This window comes from Crotalus tigris, unplaced genomic scaffold, assembly GCF_016545835.1.
Source record: "Crotalus tigris isolate CLP2741 ecotype Arizona unplaced genomic scaffold, ASM1654583v1 scf7180000024304.1987388, whole genome shotgun sequence".
NCBI classification, from domain to species: domain Eukaryota; kingdom Metazoa; phylum Chordata; class Lepidosauria; order Squamata; family Viperidae; genus Crotalus; species Crotalus tigris.
In genome coordinates, this window is record NW_024100476.1 from 1226628 (window position 1) to 1245465 (window position 18838).

General features: G+C 37.6%; 1 protein-coding gene across 6 annotated transcripts in view; it reads left to right on the forward strand.

The window, feature by feature from the left end:
- HERC4 (HECT and RLD domain containing E3 ubiquitin protein ligase 4) overlaps positions 1–18838 on the forward strand; it is a 47340-nt gene that overhangs the window by 3710 nt on the left and 24792 nt on the right. For 5 of the 6 annotated variants that reach the window (XR_005554455.1, XM_039324626.1, XM_039324622.1 and 2 more), the window contains exons 2-13: positions 699–790; positions 3168–3453; positions 7559–7718; positions 10187–10263; positions 10835–11056; positions 11479–11570; positions 12979–13109; positions 15302–15462; positions 16042–16118; positions 17040–17173; positions 17867–17926; positions 18032–18143. Coding sequence is in view for 5 of the 6 variants with exons in the window: in XM_039324626.1 (XP_039180560.1) it covers positions 3228–3453; positions 7559–7718; positions 10187–10263; positions 10835–11056; positions 11479–11570; positions 12979–13109; positions 15302–15462; positions 16042–16118; positions 17040–17173; positions 17867–17926; positions 18032–18143 (1452 nt within the window). In the remaining variant the exon portion in view is untranslated. The remainder of the gene's footprint in view (positions 1–698; positions 791–3167; positions 3454–7558; positions 7719–10186; positions 10264–10834; positions 11057–11478; positions 11571–12978; positions 13110–15301; positions 15463–16041; positions 16119–17039; positions 17174–17866; positions 17927–18031; positions 18144–18838) is intronic. The other variant, XM_039324624.1, reaches the window with a different exon arrangement.

Consider the following 18838-nt stretch of genomic DNA (forward strand, 5'->3'; position numbering starts at 1 on the left):
GGCCAAGTCTGAAGACCCCTGTTCTATGCTATGCTATATTATAACCCTTTCTTAATCTGAATGGGACCAGTGATATTGATAGAAATTTTTAGAAAATTTGTGTAAGATATTTAAAAATACAGGGATAAATTTTTATAGGTATTATGACGTGGCATTTTAAATAACTTTATGTAAATCCCAATTTACCCAAAACTTTGCTCTTTCAAGAATCCATATATTATTTTTCAGCAGGACTATATTTATCTTGTCACGTTTCCTGTTTTTACATGTGTTTGCTATTGCTTCTTAAATGAACTTTGCACTGTATCTAGTCGTCGTATTGCAAAATTAGTCCTTACTAAGTAGTTTGAGAGTGATGAGTTCTTAAAAATAATACACATGCTATGAGTTGCAAAATGGATTTTTTTAATTATATTTGATTATTTTTCCTAGAGCTGTGGCACAGTAGTATTACAGGGAGGGAGGGACTTTGTCCACTGCAGTACAGAATAGGGCTTTTTGTTTATTACTTAGTATTTTATCTTTTCTAATAAATTTCTTGCTAATTAAATGGAAGTCTTAAATTTATCATTTCATTTCATTGAGAAAAACTTTTTTAAAAGTCTCTGTTAATCAAAAAGTTAATTTGTAGATTATTTACTTAGGGCTGGACAAATTTGGATTCCATTAATGTGTATCTGTTTATTTTCTTGCAACAGATTAAAATTGTACATGCAGTTGTTGACATGAATGCATAAATACTGCTATGCACTCCTCAAGGCAACATCATCTTAAATGTCTCCTAAATGTGGTAGGATATTTACTTTCTGTGTTTTAGTCTGAAGCAATATTTGAATCAAGTTTAGTTAGGAATAAATATGTAAGATTCTACCTTTGAGCAGAAAGTCATATTTGGAATTGGCTCAGATAGGCGAAATATGTGTAAATTGTAGGATAGGATAACATTTCCATGTCTCCAAAATATCTTGTTATTTCCGGCATGTTCCCATACCCATTTCTGATTTTAAACTGTTAACTCTAGTCCATTTTCTGTTAGCCTGAGCCATATGCCATATGCAGCGTTTCCGATGTAAAATGTAAAAAAAAAAAAAAATCTACAGAGTTCTTTGAATTATAATCCATTTGAGAGATGAGAAACTCTTGGAAGATTTTTAGGTGAGAATATCTGATGAACTGCAGTTAGACTATACTTGCTATAACTTGTTTTGATTCAGGCTTTATTTTTAATTTTGACAGTATCTAAACCTGTGTTTCTCAACCTTGACAATTTTAAGGCATGTGGACTTCAACTCCCAGAATTCCACAGCCAGCAATGCTGGCTGTGGAATTCTGGGAGTTGAAGTCCACATGCCTTAAAATTGTCAAGGTTGAGAAACACTGGTCTAAACAATCACTGTAACATAATTTCTTTTATAAGCAGATTTAAATTTAGGAAAACTAGTCCATAGCATACCTATCCTACTCTGCCCGTAACACTTCAAAAGTTGCACTGTATTTCCCAAATACTGATTAGCAATTAGGTGGACTTCAGTTGTGTGTATAATTAATAGGCTAGAGAAAAAAAGCTTTTATGGGTGTTTAATATTATAAATGTATTTGATTTGTATTTTTCCTTGCTGTCTGAAAGAACATTCAAGGCCACTTGTAGTTAAAACAATGCATGTGAAGGTGTGGTGTGCTGTCCCATACACATGCATAAATATAGGTTAAATCATAAACAATTGCCATTTATAGATCATCTGTTCCTAAAGAAGACTGAATGTCAAGCATAGCTTCTGAGAAAGTACATTTCCCAGACTGGGAACAATGCAGGAAAAGGCTGTCTTGGACCATGCTTTGACCATAAATAAGCTTTCAAGTAGAGGAACTTTAGAAGGCTTTGCGTAGAGATTAGTCCCCAAGCAGCTTCATTATGGCAGAGGTGATCCCTCTTATAATCAAGCCTAAGCTGTTTATGGCTTTAAAAGTTAATAACGGCAAACATTTGGCTATTCGGGCCAGTCTTCCAGTGTAGGCATTTCCCTACGCAATTATTTTCTATTCGGGCCAGTCTTCCAGTGTAGGCATTTCCCTACGCAATTATTTTCAGAGCTTTAACACCAGTTTCCCCAAATTGGATTGCATCATTTGAAAAATCCTTGGAAAGCATTATTCAAACTCTGCTTTAACTTTTAATTCGTGATGACTGCCCTATATTCTTGTGTTACATTCTTTTTGTGTTCCCAGAGTTTGCTTAGGTATTTTAATAGTTAATATATATACTTAGAAGTTGTAGAATCTAACTTTGTGAGTTATTAAATTCGTTTGGCTCACTGTTAAATATCTTAATTAGTGTTCTGTTTGTGGTTTCCTATAGTATGTTTGAATTCTCGGGCGGGGGGGGTTGAAACAGAACAACTGATGCTATATTGTTCTAGAATGATATTTAATGCATGCATAATATTTTTGAAAATAGCTTTGAAAAAGGCCTTTAGAATAATATTGCATCACTTCTAAGTAGCAATTATTTGGAAGCAGAAATAACCCTTTATGACAGGGGTCTTCAAACTTGGCCCTTTTATGACTTGTGGACTTCAACTCCCAGAATTCCTCAGCCAGCGTGCCTGGCTGAGGAATTCTGGGAGTTGAAATCCACAAGTCTTAAAAGGGCCAAGTTTGAAGACCCCTGCTTTATGACAGTGTACTCTGGAGGCTACTTCATCTCTTTGAAAGGACTTGTTGTAGTCTTTGGATCTTCTAGAAGTTGTTTTTACTTTTTAATGCGACACAAAAAGAAATCATTATATATGTGAGGAGCTGTCACACTAAACTTATTCAGTTTGTGAAAAGTAAAATGCAATTAAACAAATTATCCTTGGTTTGATCCTGCCTAAGTTTTCTAAGTGTGATCCCTGACATATCCTCTAAAAAACCCCCAATTTACTCTAGCAATAAAATAGCAATCTCACACTTCTGATAGTTATGAGAGCAAAAATTTCCAAATCACACAATTATTTGAAATAGTTAAATACTTTTTTTTTGGGGGGGCTCCTTCAGGTCGTTATTAACTCCTGTCCACTGTCTGGAACAAGTCCCTGTAGTTTTCTTGGCCAGGTTTTTCAGAAGTGGTAGTAGTGTACCTTGATAAAAATGCTAACCTTATTGACTAACCTTTTCTTCTGTGACAGTAATGCTGGTGGAACGCTTTTGCAGATTGAAGTTGGCAGAATATTGAAAGGACTTGCAACATGTTATGTTGGGGAAATGCATCTTTTGGACAACTTGGATTGGGCGGTATTGATGAAGAGATTGTCCTGGAACCCAGAAGATGCAGTTTCTTTGTAAACAAAAAAGTTCAAGATGTCGGCTGTGGACTGAGGCATACCGTGTTTGTATTGGATGATGGGACTGTGTATACCTGTGGATGTAATGATTTAGGACAGTTAGGCCATGAAAAATCTAGAAAACGACCAGGTAAGATTAAAAAATAATGTTGGTTGGATCCTGCACGGTTTTGATCCTAAATTTTGGTACCAGATTTGTACACTTGAAGGCTTCTAATTAATGTATAATATCAAACTAATTCATATTTAAAGAGCTTTACCACATTTTTTTAAACAAATGATTATGTAGGGATGTTAAGATTTTGAAAATATTACATTTGTGAAATCTAATCTTTTTGTTTAAATTTCTCATGATGGTATCTTTTATCCTGGACATCATTTTGTATATATATATAAAATACTCTTAAGGTGGATGGGGTTGATAGAGTTTCCTTTTATGAAATACTTGATGTGAAAGATCCCTCTCTATGTGACTTTCTATTTGTATATGTGCTTCCCAGTACAGTAGCCACATATGTTTTAACAGAAAGAAAAAAACCCTATTTTTTGTTTATTATACTTGAATTAAATTCAGTAAATTTAAGTTGAAAAGCACCTAGATGGTTTGGGAGATCCAGCATGCCATTGGCAGGGATAAAATAAATTTTGCATTGGTTTACTCTATAAAAGTAACCTACCAGTTTCTACAAAATTATTTTCTTGGGAAGTATGGCACATTAGTAGTTCTAGAAAGGTTTTGGTTAATCTGAATCACTAACGGATCCTTAAGAAGACAAGACAACTGAGGTTTTGTTAACTTTTATATCTTAGTCTCTTGAGTGATAATATTTGAAGAAAATGATAGAAATGACAAAATGCTTTATTATAGCTTGGGAAATTTTGGAAGGATGAATCTTCTATTCAGTTTTGCATTCTGGGGAGGGTAAGTAGGTATAGTTTTCATTCTTAAATCCTGATGTGTATTACAGGTAGTCTTTAACTTACAACTGGTCGTTTAACCAGTTACAATGGCCTCAGAAAGGGTGCTTTACAGTCTGTGAAGCACTTTCAGCTGTTGATGTGCTGTTCCCCCCACCTCCATGGTTATGTGGCTGGTTACCAAGCACCCTTACCATTTGCAGTCTCCTTGTCAGTTTCCCCAGTAGAGCAGCTGGCAAAAAGTCCCGCAAGGACTCTCTCTTTTCTTAGCAGCACTGGCTGAAAGGGCTGCCTGCTGGGATTTCCTGGATATTTTAGTTCTAGTCTTGCAATGCAATGAAGGATTCCCCCGCCCCCCCCCCCTAAATAGATGGATGGGAGTGGAAATCCTTCATCGGGCTGTAGGACCAGAGCTAAAGTCTTCAGGATTTTAACACTGTTCCTGCAGACCACAGTGAAGGATTTTTCCCCTGTGGATGGAGGGATGGGAGAGGAAATCTTTTGTTGGACTATAGCAGGGGTAGGCAACCCAAAACACTTAAAGAGCCACTTGGACCCATTTCCCACCAAAAACAAAACACGGGGAGCCGCAAAACCCTTTTGATATCTAAAATGAAGATAACACTGCATATATCCTTTTTTACCTTTATTATAGGGGTGTGTGTGTGTGTGTGTGTGTGTGTGTGTGTGTGTGTGTAATATACATACACATACACAGGTAAAAAGGATATATGCAGTGTTATCTTCATTTTAGATATCAAAAGGGTCTCTCTCTGTCTCTCTCTCTCTCCCTCCCTCCCTCCCTCCCTATCTGCCCTTGGTCTTCCACTCCTCTTCCCCCACTCTCTTTCTCTCTCTCTCCCTCCCTCCCTCCCTCCCTCCCTCCCCCCCTCTCTTTCTCTCTCTCTCTTTCTCCTCCCCCCTCTCCTATCTGCTGCTCACCTGGCAAGCTTCAAGCTGTTCTCCAAGAAGCTCAGGGGTAGGCAACCTCGTCTCTTTTATGACTCATGGACTTCAACTCCCAGAATTCCTGAGTCAGCCTAGCTGGGCTAGCTAGCTCTCTCCTGCCCTTCCTGCTTCCTGCAGAGACGCAGCAAAGGGAGGAGCTCCGCCCAGTAAGCTTTTCAGCTCCTCGGAGAACACTGTGAGTGCACTCTCTTTTACACACACACACACACACACACACACACACACACACAAAAAAAAAAATACAAACACAAACACACACACACACACACACAGAGAGAGAGAGGCAGGGAAGCGCAATTGCCTCTCTCTGTCTCTGTCTCTCTCTGCAAAGGCAGAGGAGGCTGGGAGCCACAGGGGAAGGCTCAAAGAGCCGCATGCGGCTCCGGAGCCGCAGGTTGCCGACCTGTGGACTATAGGAATGGAACTAAAATCTTCAGGATTTGAATTCTGTTCCTGCAGCCTAATGAAGGTTTGCACTCCCCATGGACCCTCCCCTGGCCTCCCCCTCCCTAAGGCATCTTGTGCTTACCTGGGATTCCATCTGCTTAACATGCAGGGAGATTGCTTAATGATGCAACCAGGAGTGCTGGAATTGCACTCATTGGGCAAAGCAGTTACATGAGTGTCTTGCTTAATTACCATTTCACTCAACACTGACATCCCAGTCCCAATTGTGGTCATTAAGTCGAGGACTACTTGCCTGTGTGTGCAAGTGTAATATTCAATATTATGTTTTGTGATTATGTTAGCTATTGCTGTCCAAGGTTTTAATGCAGAAATTCAGAAAATAGTCTCTAGAAACAACTTGGACTTTGGCTTTCGACTGTATGAAAATCACTGTCACACCCTCAACCTTTCTATTCCTTTTTTCTTTCGGGTTCTGCCATTTTGCTGGGAGGGGGGAGGCTGTTAGGCCATGCCATTGGGAGGGGGAGGTCAGTCAGTGTTTCCTCCACTTTGTCCTCACCTCTTTGATGCCGCAGTGTGTGAACGGGAGAGGAACGGTGCCCTGGGCCATCTGTCTTATCTCCACTCTGATGGGAGGAGGCTGTAAGGAACCGACACCCTGAGAACAGCGCCTGGGATCTGTGCTTATCACCTCGGTTCCCATAACGACTTCGCACCTGAGGATTGGATGAAATCAAACTGGACATCTGGCCAAAGGGGAGGGGTTTTGAAAGGGATGCTTTAATGTAACATTTTGCCCGGGAAAAACGTTAGATCTTGCTTTGCTCTTCTGCTATCACTAACTCTCAATAAAAGTTCCTTTTGAAACAATGCCTGTTTCAAGAGTTCTGCTTTCTTGGGAGGAATAGCTGAGGCAGGAGCTTACAGTCACTTCCAGATATAGTTTGATGTGATGGCTTCCCTGAATGCCAGCTCAGACAATGAGGAAGAGCTGGCTCTGGGGACTCTGGAGGGGGGAGCGGAGGAGTGTCAGGAAGTTGCTGAGGAATGGAGAGGCCAGGCACAGCAGAGAGGTTGCTGGAGGGGCAACCGGAGGAACGGCCTTCTGAAGAAGGAAAAGGAGAGGCGCAGCTGCAGCTGGCCAGAGGGGATGAGGAGGATTTGCCTCCACCACCTGATTTGCAGATGCACAGGGCTGAGAGAAGAAGCCACAATGGAGGTCGGCAAGGCTACTGGAGAGGTGATAGCCTCACCTCTCCTGATGAGCTACACAGGCAAGTGCCTATTTAATTAGATGAGTGGAGTTGGGGGTTGTTGGAAACAACTGCCCATTTCTTGCTGTGTGCGTGCTTCGCCCTCATGCTCTTTGATTTTCTCAGCTCTGGATTGTGTTATGATTGACTGTGTGTTTGGACTTGATCAGTTTGTTGGTTTTGGACCTTTGCCTTGGACTTCAGACTGGACTTGAACTGTGGACTCTAGGGACTTTACATTTGCATTTGCCCTTGGATTTGGTAGCCTTGTACCTTGGTGGAACAATGTTGGCCTTCTTAGGACTTGCTAAGATTTTGCAAGTGGGTCCAAGTGGATTCATATTAGGGGCTTGGACTTTCAGTAAATCCCTTAATACCTTTGTGCATGTCATGCTTGTTTATTAAAACAGGACATCAGTGTTTAGGATATCTTTTAATTAGTAATGGCTTCAGTCCTCTCCTAATTAATCCGAACTGCTGTTTCTAGCATGAGTGAAAATATTTAGGGTTCTGAAACTTGTCCCTTGGGGATAAAAATTCAGACCTTGCTGGGTGCAATTATCAATAAATAGACTTGGGGTTCCCAGACTGTGACGTATCTTAGGCCAGAAGTAGTATAAAATTGACTTGATTTGTTAGTAAAGATACCTCTTTTTGCTATTTCCACTTTTTAATTTATAAATACAGAGCAAGTTGGTGCCTTGGATGCTCAAAACATTGTCACTGTTTCTTGTGGAGAAGCCCACACGTTAGCATTAAATGACAAGGGTCAAGTCTATGCCTGGGGTTTCGCTGTGGATGGGCAGCTGGGCTTATCTGGCACTGAGGAATATACCAGAGTCCCCAGGTAAGGCAAAATAATCAAATAATGTTTCAAGAATTGCTTAGGAAAATGCTTACTTTTGGATTACTTTAATTGTTTTGTCTGTGTACATTTGGGGCACGATGGGCCAGTAGTTAAAGACACTGAGTTTGTCAGCTGGAAAGCTGTTAATCCCTGCGACGGGGGTGAGCTCTTGTTATTTGCCCCAGCTTCTGCCCTCCTAGCAGTTCAAAAGCATGAGTAGATGAGTAGATAAATAGGTGCCACTTTGGTGGGAAGGTAACAGCGTTCCATGTGCCTCGGTGTATAGTCATGCTGGCCACATGACCACAGAAGTGTCTTCAGAGAATGCTGACTCGCTCGGTTAAGAAACGGAGTTGAGTATTCAGTTTATATATTCAGTTTTCTATAAAATAATTTGTATCAATATACTCTTGAAAGCTGCTGTACTGTGCTGGAGCAACTACTAGAGCAGTGGTTCTCAAACTTTCTAATGCCGCGACCCCATAATACAGTTCCCCATGTTGTGGTGACCCCCAACCACTTATACATCACCGGGTGCCAGGGGCGTGGCCAAAGAAAAGGGGGGAAAAATGGCGGACAGCCTTGTTTGGAGACCCCCGTGAAATGGTCATTCGACCCCAAATGGGGTCCCAACCCACAGGTTGAGAACCACTGTACTAGAGCTTTCTGAGCTTTTCCTTTTCAGTATTTCCTTAGCTGTGTACTCAAGAGTACATGACCTGCATTTTTTTTTGTAATAAGTAAATACAGTATTTATAATACTGACATTCTTTATGAGATTCTAATTGGGAATTTAATGTACGTTAAGTAGCATGATAGTTTATTTCTTCTTCGTGGACCTGGACCAAAATGCAGTGTAGATTTGATTGAATTAAAATTAAATGAAAGGCTGATAATACCTTGTTTATTTAAAGACTTCCCTCCTTGGTCACATTCAGATTTAGCCATGGCTTTTGGGAGGTTTCTATAAGTGACATCCAAGACATACTGTTCTTTTGCTAAAGCTGGCTTGTTTTCGTTACTGGTAGATGCACTTTTTTGAGTTAAGCATGAGAATGAAACAATATTGTGAAATCAGTTTCATTTTAGCAGTTGCAAAAAAAGCAAGTGGATATTTCTGAGGTTTTAATGATTTTGTAAAATATTTGGAAATTTATTTTGATTTATTAAGCTGCCATCCTTAAACTATATAAATAGCGTATTTTCCAACATAGCTTTAACACACATGCAGCATTTTCATTCTGAATGTTGTAGAATTGCTATGGAACTTAACATTCATTTGTTTAAAACTATTTATACGCCCTTATTGATAGCAAAATTGATAGCAAAATTGAATAATTTGAAGCCCTGGCGTAAGAGCTGCATGCTTTTAGAACAATTATAATATATTTGCATTAGTATCCATCATGTTTTCTCCTCAGAAGTTCCCTCTTCTTTTAAGTATTAGGGCCAATTAAAAAATAGTGTGAGGATTTATTGTTTGGACCTGCAGGAGCAAAAATGCTGGCTGGCATCCAGTATCCAGAGCACAGAGATATATTTCTCTGTTGTAGTTGGTAACTGCTGTCTAGAATAATAGGTAATTTCCAGTACTTAATAGAGCTTTAGGTCACCTTAGCTTAACAGCATTGCTGCATTATGTCCTGTGTGTTAAACTTGGAGCAGGTTTAAAACAGTTCACAGCGCGCATATAACGGGGCTGCAAAAAGAAGGAAGGCCAGTGTGATTTAAATATACTAATTTGTACTTCATGAATCAAAATGTTTTGGACAATGTGAATACTTGCTTACACTTGATCTTAACCTACAGTTTGAAAAGCTATAAGAGGAGTACTGCTTTAATCTGAAATTTAACCAGTGTTAAATTGGTTTTAACCATATTGATATGTACAGGTGTGGTAAATTTGTAAGTCCTGTATTTAGATTTCTGTATGTTCTAAATATAGAACCAGTCCCTCCTTGTTCTTTTATATTTTAGAAAGAGATCGGCCTTTGCTCTAGATTTTAAATTTGATGCTCTATCCCAGTGTTTCCCAAACTTGACAATTTTAAGGCATGAGGACTTCAACTCCCAGAATTCATGCTGGCTGTGGAATTCTGGGAGTTGAAGTCCACATGCCTTAAAATTGTCAAGTTTGGGAAACACTGCTCTATCCAAATGTACTCAGGAGGGATTTATTTTAATTCTAATTATTTAAAATAAAATGAAGTCGAGGTGTGTTTTCATACTCTAGTTTCTTCTCTAGCCTGAACAAACTTTGGCTGTTCAAATTGGGGTATTGTAGGAATAGGAAACGTTAAACTTACAGTAGCTTCAGAACTGGAAATTTGTCATACCTTTTATTTATATATTGCGGTTGCTCTTTTGGGGTATTTAATATATACTTTTACAATTTTCGTAAAGTATTTTTAACTTTTCTGTGTTTTTTTAAAATGCTGTTCATTTAATATTTTCTTATTTTCTCGAAGGAACATTAAAAGCTTATCAGACATTCAAATTGTACAAGTGGCCTGTGGCTACTTCCATTCCCTTGCACTTTCTAAAGGTAAACCGTATTCTTAGCTGCATTTATACCTGTCTGTTTAATTTCAAAATACTTTCACTGCCACTAAGATCATAAAAAAGCTTTTTTGTATAACGTGATCTGATCATTTGCTAGGGAAGGGTTTCTCGACCTCAGCAATTGTAATGGGAATTCTGGGAGTTGGAATCCATACAGCTTAATGTTGCTGGGGTTGAGAAATACCTTGTTAAGGAAAATAAATATATTAAAGAGCAATAAACACTTTGCTGGATATTTATCCAACTTTCCTCAAATGCACTTACTATCTTCCATGCCTCTTTTTCTAAAATATCACCTCCAGTCCATATTTTATAAGCCAATGCAATATGCCATACTCCAGATTTAAAAAGAAATTCTTCTTTGAACTATAATCTGTTGCCCAATCTGTTTTCATTTCAGTATTCTTCTTTTATATAATTTTGAATGAGCTTCTCTTTCTCCTGAATCCTCTCTGTTTTGCTTGAATTTTGCACTTGAAAGAAATAATCTGATTCTTTAATTTGATTCTTACAGTGATTTTTAACTACTGTTTGTTTTTGTTTCTTTTCAACAGGAAGTGAAGTTTTTTCCTGGGGTCAGAATAAGTATGGACAATTAGGATTAGGTTATGAATATAAAAAACAAGCATCTCCACAAATAATCAAATCTTTATTAGGGATCCCTTTTGCCCAAATAGCAGCAGGCGGTGCCCATAGCTTTGTACTTACTCTTTCTGGAGCAGTCTTTGGATGGGGCCGAAACAAATTTGGACAACTTGGTCTTAATGATGAAAATGGTAAGATATAAATTGCAAATTTTAAAACGAACTTTTATGATAAAAATGGTTTTGTTTTGCTCAGTGCTCAAATCGTTTGTGTTAAAGGCCCGAGCTCTTTGAATTACAAAACCTTGCTGAAATTGGTTGTGGCTCTTATTAAACTACAGTTCATGACTGGGGAATGCTCTGCATTCCTTAGTTGTTAGAACAAGAGCACTTTCAAAACAATGGATGAATTGTGTTAAATATCATTCTGAAATGTTGCTTCCGATGACCTGCACTGATGCTTGATGCAATACGTTCCATGAAATTATGAACGTTTAAGTTGCGTCAAAGTTCCTACTGCAGGCAGTAGTCTTGTCAAATGAGATCACTTCTGTATTTTTGTATGTGTGTAACTTGCCACAATTTATAACTTACCAAATTGTTACAATTTTTAGATAGATACGTCCCCAATCTCCTGAAGTCACTAAGATCCCAAAAAATTGTTTATATCTCCTGTGGAGAAGATCATACTGCAGCTCTTACAAAGGTGTGTTCAGTCTTCTCTTTGGTTTTAGATTTTGAATTGGGATGCGAGTGAAAGACTTAATAGTTCTTGATGGTCTTATCCCATCTAATTGGGCTGCATCAATTAGATCTTGATGGTCTTATCCCATCAATAATGTAGCCAGAAATACCATGTCTGCCTGTGAAATCTATTAAGCCTATTGTTGGTTCTCTGTGCTTAGGGCCTTGTGCCACCAGAGTTCTGCATTTTCTAATTCTATAGCCAGGGCAGAGGATTGAGTCATGGGCACCCCTTTTTTCTCTCCTCTTTCCACATTTCACCCCTGATCATAGGGTCAGTTCATATACGTAAAAAAATTCTTACAATTCGTAAAGTTGTATTCTCTTTTTGAACCATGTAATAAACTCACCAACGTGGGCAATGTACATACATTTCCAGAAGGTACAATTTAAAATCTAGATAGTAATTCCACTGTTTATTATTGGTTTAACTTGCTGCAAAGCAGAATTTGATATCCAGGTAGTCCTCACTTACTGACCATTGGTTCAGTGACTGTTGAAAATTATGACAATTCTGAAAAATAACTTTACAGCCCATTTATGATCTTTACAGTGTCCCTCACTCATGTGATTACCATTACAATCAGTATGTGTTGTCCTTTACCTGACCTTTTTTTTTTCTTTGCTTTGCCCCCTCCCCCTTGCAAAACAGAAAGATTGGAGACGGGTTTGCAAGAGAGCAAGCAATTAACTCTTTTGCACATTGAAAGCAATGTGATTGCACCAGCAGCAGGTTGGGAACCACAGGTGTCCTATGCAAACAACTTATAGTGCCCTCTTGAGCTCCTCATCTCAGTCCCTCCACTCTGCACAGGGGGCTGCATTGCTTTTGATGTGTACAAGAAAGCAAGCAGGCACTTCAGAATTCCAAAGGGTGGAATTATGAGGCAAACAAATGCAGAAGGCGTGAAAATGAATACAGTAGTGTTATCTCTTTGAACCACAGCCTTGATCACATGATTTCCTACTTGATGACTGCTTAGTGATGGAGTTGCCTATCCCAATTAGAGTCATTAAGCAAGGACTGCCTAGGGACATTCCAATCTCTAGGTTGGGAATTGATAGTGAGGAACTCTGCTTAAACTGCACTTTTGCAGGTGCTAATTTTACACCTTTGATTTATACTTGATCAGAGCTGTTTGATTTGCAAACTAGTCAGAATCTTTAAAGTTTAAAGCGATGCAATCATTTTATTTCTTTTTAATTTATATTATATGCCTCAATTGTTTAGAATCTGAGATATATATTTATGATTATAATCCATTTAGGCAATTTTTATTGTTCCTTTATACATATTGGGCAGGTATTTGTATATGTAAAACATAGTGAAGACATTGACCGACTACATTCCAATTTGAAATATCTTTTAGGAAGGTGGAGTGTTTACTTTTGGAGCTGGAGGCTATGGGCAATTAGGTCATAACTCTGCTGCGCATGAGATAAACCCCAGAAAAGTTTTTGAACTTATGGGGAACATTGTCACACAAATTGCCTGTGGAAGGTAAGTGTGTTGTTAAATGGAACTGCAAAATCATTTCATTGAGTATCAGTATCTTGGAAAGTATCATTCCTAACTTGACTTTATAGCTATTATAATACATTTTTACGATACATTTTTAGAAGTATTTGTTGCCCCAAATACTCTACTGTGATCTAGTTATATATGAAAACTGCTGGGTTTATAGAATTATGGAATTCTGCCAAATTAGTAGATAGGCAATAGAGTGGTGTATGTTGTTGCATTTTTTGAACCTGGATTCATGATATGGATTTATATTTAGGGGACTTGCTAGAATTAACCTAGAAGGATGGACCAAGCCTCCTTCAGATAGTTGTGTATAGTTCCACCTGGATCTAGGCTTAATATTGTAGTTAAAAACATCCACTGTAATCTGTTTAAGCATAGTTTTATATCTAGCTAGCTTCATAAGATAACTATTTTTTTTCAAAGTGGGCTTCCCTGGCCCAGCTGAAGTATTAATTATTTCAGGAGCTTTCTAAAAAGCTTTAATATTCAACATTGTTCTTGAAAAGCAGTCAGATGTGAAGTGAGCATCTTGTTCCAAGTTAAAAGTCCATAAAGAAAGAGATTACTAATTTTTCCTAGTTCATTTAATAAAGGATTTATTTGATGCTCATTTGCAAACTGGTTTAAAATGTTTTAATTTGAATGTGCAGTTGTTCGTTCAGTAGGTTTACTGGGATTCTGATCATAATTCAGAATATGGTCATTTGGCAATTGCATCTGTTTTCCATCAACAGCCATGAGGTGATATAGCTACAGAGATTAGACTATATTAGATAAGAATGCTCTGCCCAAGACATTCTACGCTACAGTGTTGGTTCTCATCTCTCTGTGCCTTTATAAGGTGGCGTCCATCAAGCACTGGGAGGTTACAAAACAAAGATATAGGATTGTTGGAACTATCAACATGGTTTCAAAATGGCTTAGTGGGAAACACAGTTTAACATATCCAAATTATAGCTCAGGAAGATATTTTTTTAAGAGGGATGATTACAACTTTTGTTTGAAGTAAGTTCAATTATGTCAGATTAAACTGACTTCTAAAGGATCCAGATATGCTTTTTGAAGCACTCTTCTAACAGGCATAATAAATTAATAACGACTTACTCTTACTGTGAAACCTTGCTGGGGGTTCCAGCAATGTGCTGTTACAGAGAAAATGCTGCTATGATTTAGACAATATAATAATTCATAAGACCCAAGGGATGAGTTAATTGCCTTAGCACAATGTTGTTCCATTGGCATAATAAGCTTCTATTCACTGGATTGCAAGCTTTGTTCTTTTTTGGGCTATATCATTCCTTGTTGATGTTCTTATGGGATATTGCAATTAACCTGAATTAATTTGAGGTATGGTTTCATTCTGTAAGTGTAAAGGTAGAGGAGAGAGAGAGTGTCCAAACATTTTTAAAGCTTCTGCTTTCTGAGACAGTGGATTCTGAAGATAAAATAATAGAAGTGATCTCCTCAGCCCTGCGTCTTTTCTTTCAAGACAAGTGCTTCTATTCTATTGCTTCCTTATTTTGTTCCCAACATTAAATCATGAGGAGCTCTGTTGTTTTGGGTTTCATGCGATAGGAAAACGTATTCCTTGTGGTTTCCAAACCTGTTATTTTTTTCTTTCACTAAAAAACAAAAAAATCAATATATGGCTTAGCCAGACTCAAGATAGGTGCTCCTTGACTTACATCAGTTCATTTAATGACCGTTCAAAGTTACAGCGGCATTGAAAAAAGTAACTTATAATCGTTTTTCACACTTATAACCATTGCAACATCCTCAGGGTCATGTGATAAAAATTCAGACGCTTGGCATCTGACGGTTGCACTGTCCCAGGGCCATGTGATCATCTTCTGTAACCTGACAAAGAAAGTCTGGGGAAATCAGATTCACTTAACAACTGTGTTACCGACTTAACAACTGCAGTTAACAACAACTTAACAAATGTGACAAGAAAGGTCGCAAAAAGTCAAACAAATGTCTCATTTAACAACAGAAATTTTGGGCTCAATTGTCATAGATCGACTATCTGTAATACTTGAAACTGGGGACTCAGGTTAGCTAAGCTGCAATAAATAAATAATTTATATTTGGAATGTCATTTTAGAGTAGAGTCTGGAATTTCCTCATTTCTCACTTCCTAGATGTTTCTTTCCTCTTTGTTGCAGGCAGCACACATCTGCATTTGTTCCCTCGACTGGAAGAATTTACTCTTTCGGTCTTGGAGGGAATGGACAGTTAGGCATGGGAACAACCAGTAATAGGAAAAGTCCCTTTCCAGTTAAAGGAAATTGGCTTCCATATAATGGCCAAATTCCACTGAATTCAGGTGATTATATCTATTCTTTATTTGTCTGAAGTGTTATTGGGCTGAAGTACTGTTGGAGATACTGACTGGGTTCATGCATTATTCTACAGTATCATATGGTTCAGTTGTTGATGTAATCTTTTTCATTTTCCGTAAGCCATGGTTTATGCTTTGCATGTTGTGCACACTCAGCCAGTTTAGTGAACAAATCTGATTAGACCATGACTTCATACCATTGTGATAAATTTAGTTCTTGGTAGTATAATTTATATCTCATGAAAAGATATTTATTAAGCATACGAGTAGTAACAATACATTGCAATACAATTTTTAAATCATTTCTAAACAAGGAAAATTCAGTTCTTAGGAAACTGCCAGCACCAATTTATTCTATAAGATTATTAAAAAAAAATAATTGTAAATACAATACAAAATAGAAACTGTTCTTGTTGTTAAGCCCTGGAATAAAACATGTTAACTGAAGTATCTGTTGAGTTAGCGAATGTGTCAGAATTACAGTAGTTACATTTCTTAAATTAATTTCACTTTTAAGTAACTAAAGTAGCTAGTCCATTGAAGATATTCTTATTTTAATTATAGATGGTGAAGATTATTATTGTGTAAAGAGGATTTTTTCTGGTGGAGACCAAAGCTTTTCACATTATGTTACTCCACAGGTATGTTATTTATTTTGATTGATAAGCTTGCTTGTGTTTCACTAAATATAATGCCTAAATTTGATAATAGAAACAGTTGCTTAGTAGCTGTGTAATTATTGAATTTGATTATGTGCCATCAAGCTGTTTTTGACTCCTGATGACCATCAAGGTAGATTTTCTTCTTGATGATCTGCCCCAGTTTGGTCCTTAAGATGGACCTTCACCACTGATTCCATCCATCTTGCTACTGGTCATCCTCCTCTTCTCTCCCACCTTTCCCAGCATTAGAGCTTTCTTTAGAGCAGTGTTTCCCAAACTTGACAATTTTAAGGCATGAGGACTTCAACTCCCAGAATTCCACAGCCAGCAACGCTGGCTGTGGAATTCTGGGAGTTGAAGTCCACATGCCTTAAAATTGTCAAGTTTGGGAAACACTGCTTTAGAGAACTGTGTCATAATGTTTCCAATGTAAGATAATTTGGATTTGAATTATTATTGTGTAATTATTACATAATAATTTTGCTTTCAAGCTTGATGGATTAATTTGGCACTACCAGTTTCATGTTTGAACAAGTCAGCCTGCCTGAATTGAACAGAAGCAGATAGTAGTCTATGTTTTACTTTTAAAACAATTTTAAGAAATGAAATGTAGCCAAGAATGGTGGCTTAAAAATAATAATATGACAAGTTATAAAAAACTTATTATAAAGATTGTAATAGAACAACTTAACAAAAGGGATTGTGCATGGTTTGATCGTTGCTCATTACTGTTAATTGTTTTCATGCTATTAATCAATGATTTTATTATTTAGCATTGTGTGATAAAATATGGGTGGCTTTAATGCAGGTATAAATAAGACAATAAATGAATTATTTCAGCTCTGAGCCTGGGGGTTTGAAGTTTGTGAAACAATTTCTTGTGGTACCACTTAAATGCAGGATTTGATACCAGCAGATGACTTCAGATATCCGAATGCTTCAAAACAAATCTGGACTGTGAACGAAGCTTTCATTCAGAGATTAATCAACTATTCGTCTTCAGGTGCAGGGAGACTCCCTGTGGAGATAGCAAAGTACGAATTATTTCTATATTAGATCAATCCTATAAACCAGTCTTTCCTGATTATGTAATATGGCAACTTTACATATTACATAATCAGTTCTATCTTACCTCATCATCTGGAGCCATAAAATAAAAACTCTGGAACTGAATTCCTAAATGTACTCCTCAAGGCAGTTTATTTGAGTGTCACTAACCCAGGAGATGCAAAAATTGGTGACATTGGTGATTTCATTGTTTAGAACAGGGGTCTTCAAACTTGGCCCTTTTATGACTTGTGGATTTCAGCTCCCAGAATTCCTCAGCCAGGCATTCTAAACCCCTGCTTTAGAAAGAAAACGGGAGTATTAATGCCACAAATCACGTGCCGGGGGGGGGGGGAAGGACCATCTGAACATTGAATATGGATCAGAAATACCCTCCCAGGTCGGTCCCTCAGAATTTCGAATGGTTGCTAAGCAATCGTTCATAAATCAAGGACTACCTGAGATAATTTATTAAATGTAGAATTGACTTACTGGCTTTTTACAAATTGATAAACACATTTAAAAACACACACAAAAAAGAAACTAAAATGGCAGATACAACAAACCTAGATGGGAACACAAAAAAAAAAAAGAAGAAAAGGGTGCATTAGTCCCACTTGCTAATGGCTTTGTATATTTTTTCTTCCCCCCCCCCCTTTTTTTTTTTTTTTTGCTAATAGTGAAATAGATGGAATGTTTTCTTCTGCTGGCTGCCTAAATGGAAGCTTTTTAGCTGTCAGGTCAGTGGATAATAAATACACAATTGAATGAAATCCTTAACATTTGTTTATTTAAAATATAACAAATGTGTACAAAGTAACATTTAACTTTCTTCTTTTCTGTAGCAACGATGATCACTACAAAACGAGTGCCAGATTCTCAGGGGTGGATATGAATGCTGCTAGGCTTTTATTTCACAAACTTGTACAGCCAGAACACCCACACATATCTCAGCAGGTTGGCCTAAAAATTTTCAAGTTCATTTCGATTCTGTTGCATGCTACTCTGTGTTATCATCTGCACCGTATTCTTTTTATTGTGCCGTGCACGGGGGGGGGGGGGAATTTGAATTGTGAATCTATTTTAATTAACTTTTTTATTTCTAAATTGACCAAATGTGTGAATTTCATCAAGATGGCTTTACACAGCAAAATGGAATGATAAATAATGTAGTAGAAATTTGGTTTGTTTGTACTTTTTATTCAGGCTTGTGTAACAAATTATGAATGGGTGTTCCTTGTCCCATTTTGACAAAGTGAAGCCTTATTTGCTATTAGCTCCTGCAAAGTCCTCGGGAATAAGAGTAAAGAATTTGCAAAGCAGGTGGGTGGATAGAGAGCAGCAAACAAATAAAAGGTGAAGCAAAATACAATTTTCTTCAAATGTGTAATTTTTAGTTTTATGTTTAGATGTAACAAATACATTTTTGGTAGCAGGGATGTCCATGGAGTACGATTAAAAAAAGGTAAGAAGGTGGCCTCAACAAAGCAACATGCAAAACCAGACAGAGCTTCGATTGCTCTGACAATGATACTGTCTTGCCTTTTTAAAAAATTTTTATCCCGCCTTTATTATTTTCAAAATAAGGCAGTGAAAATATCTTCCTCCTCCACCTCTTTTCCCCACAACAACAATCTTGTGAGGTGAATTGG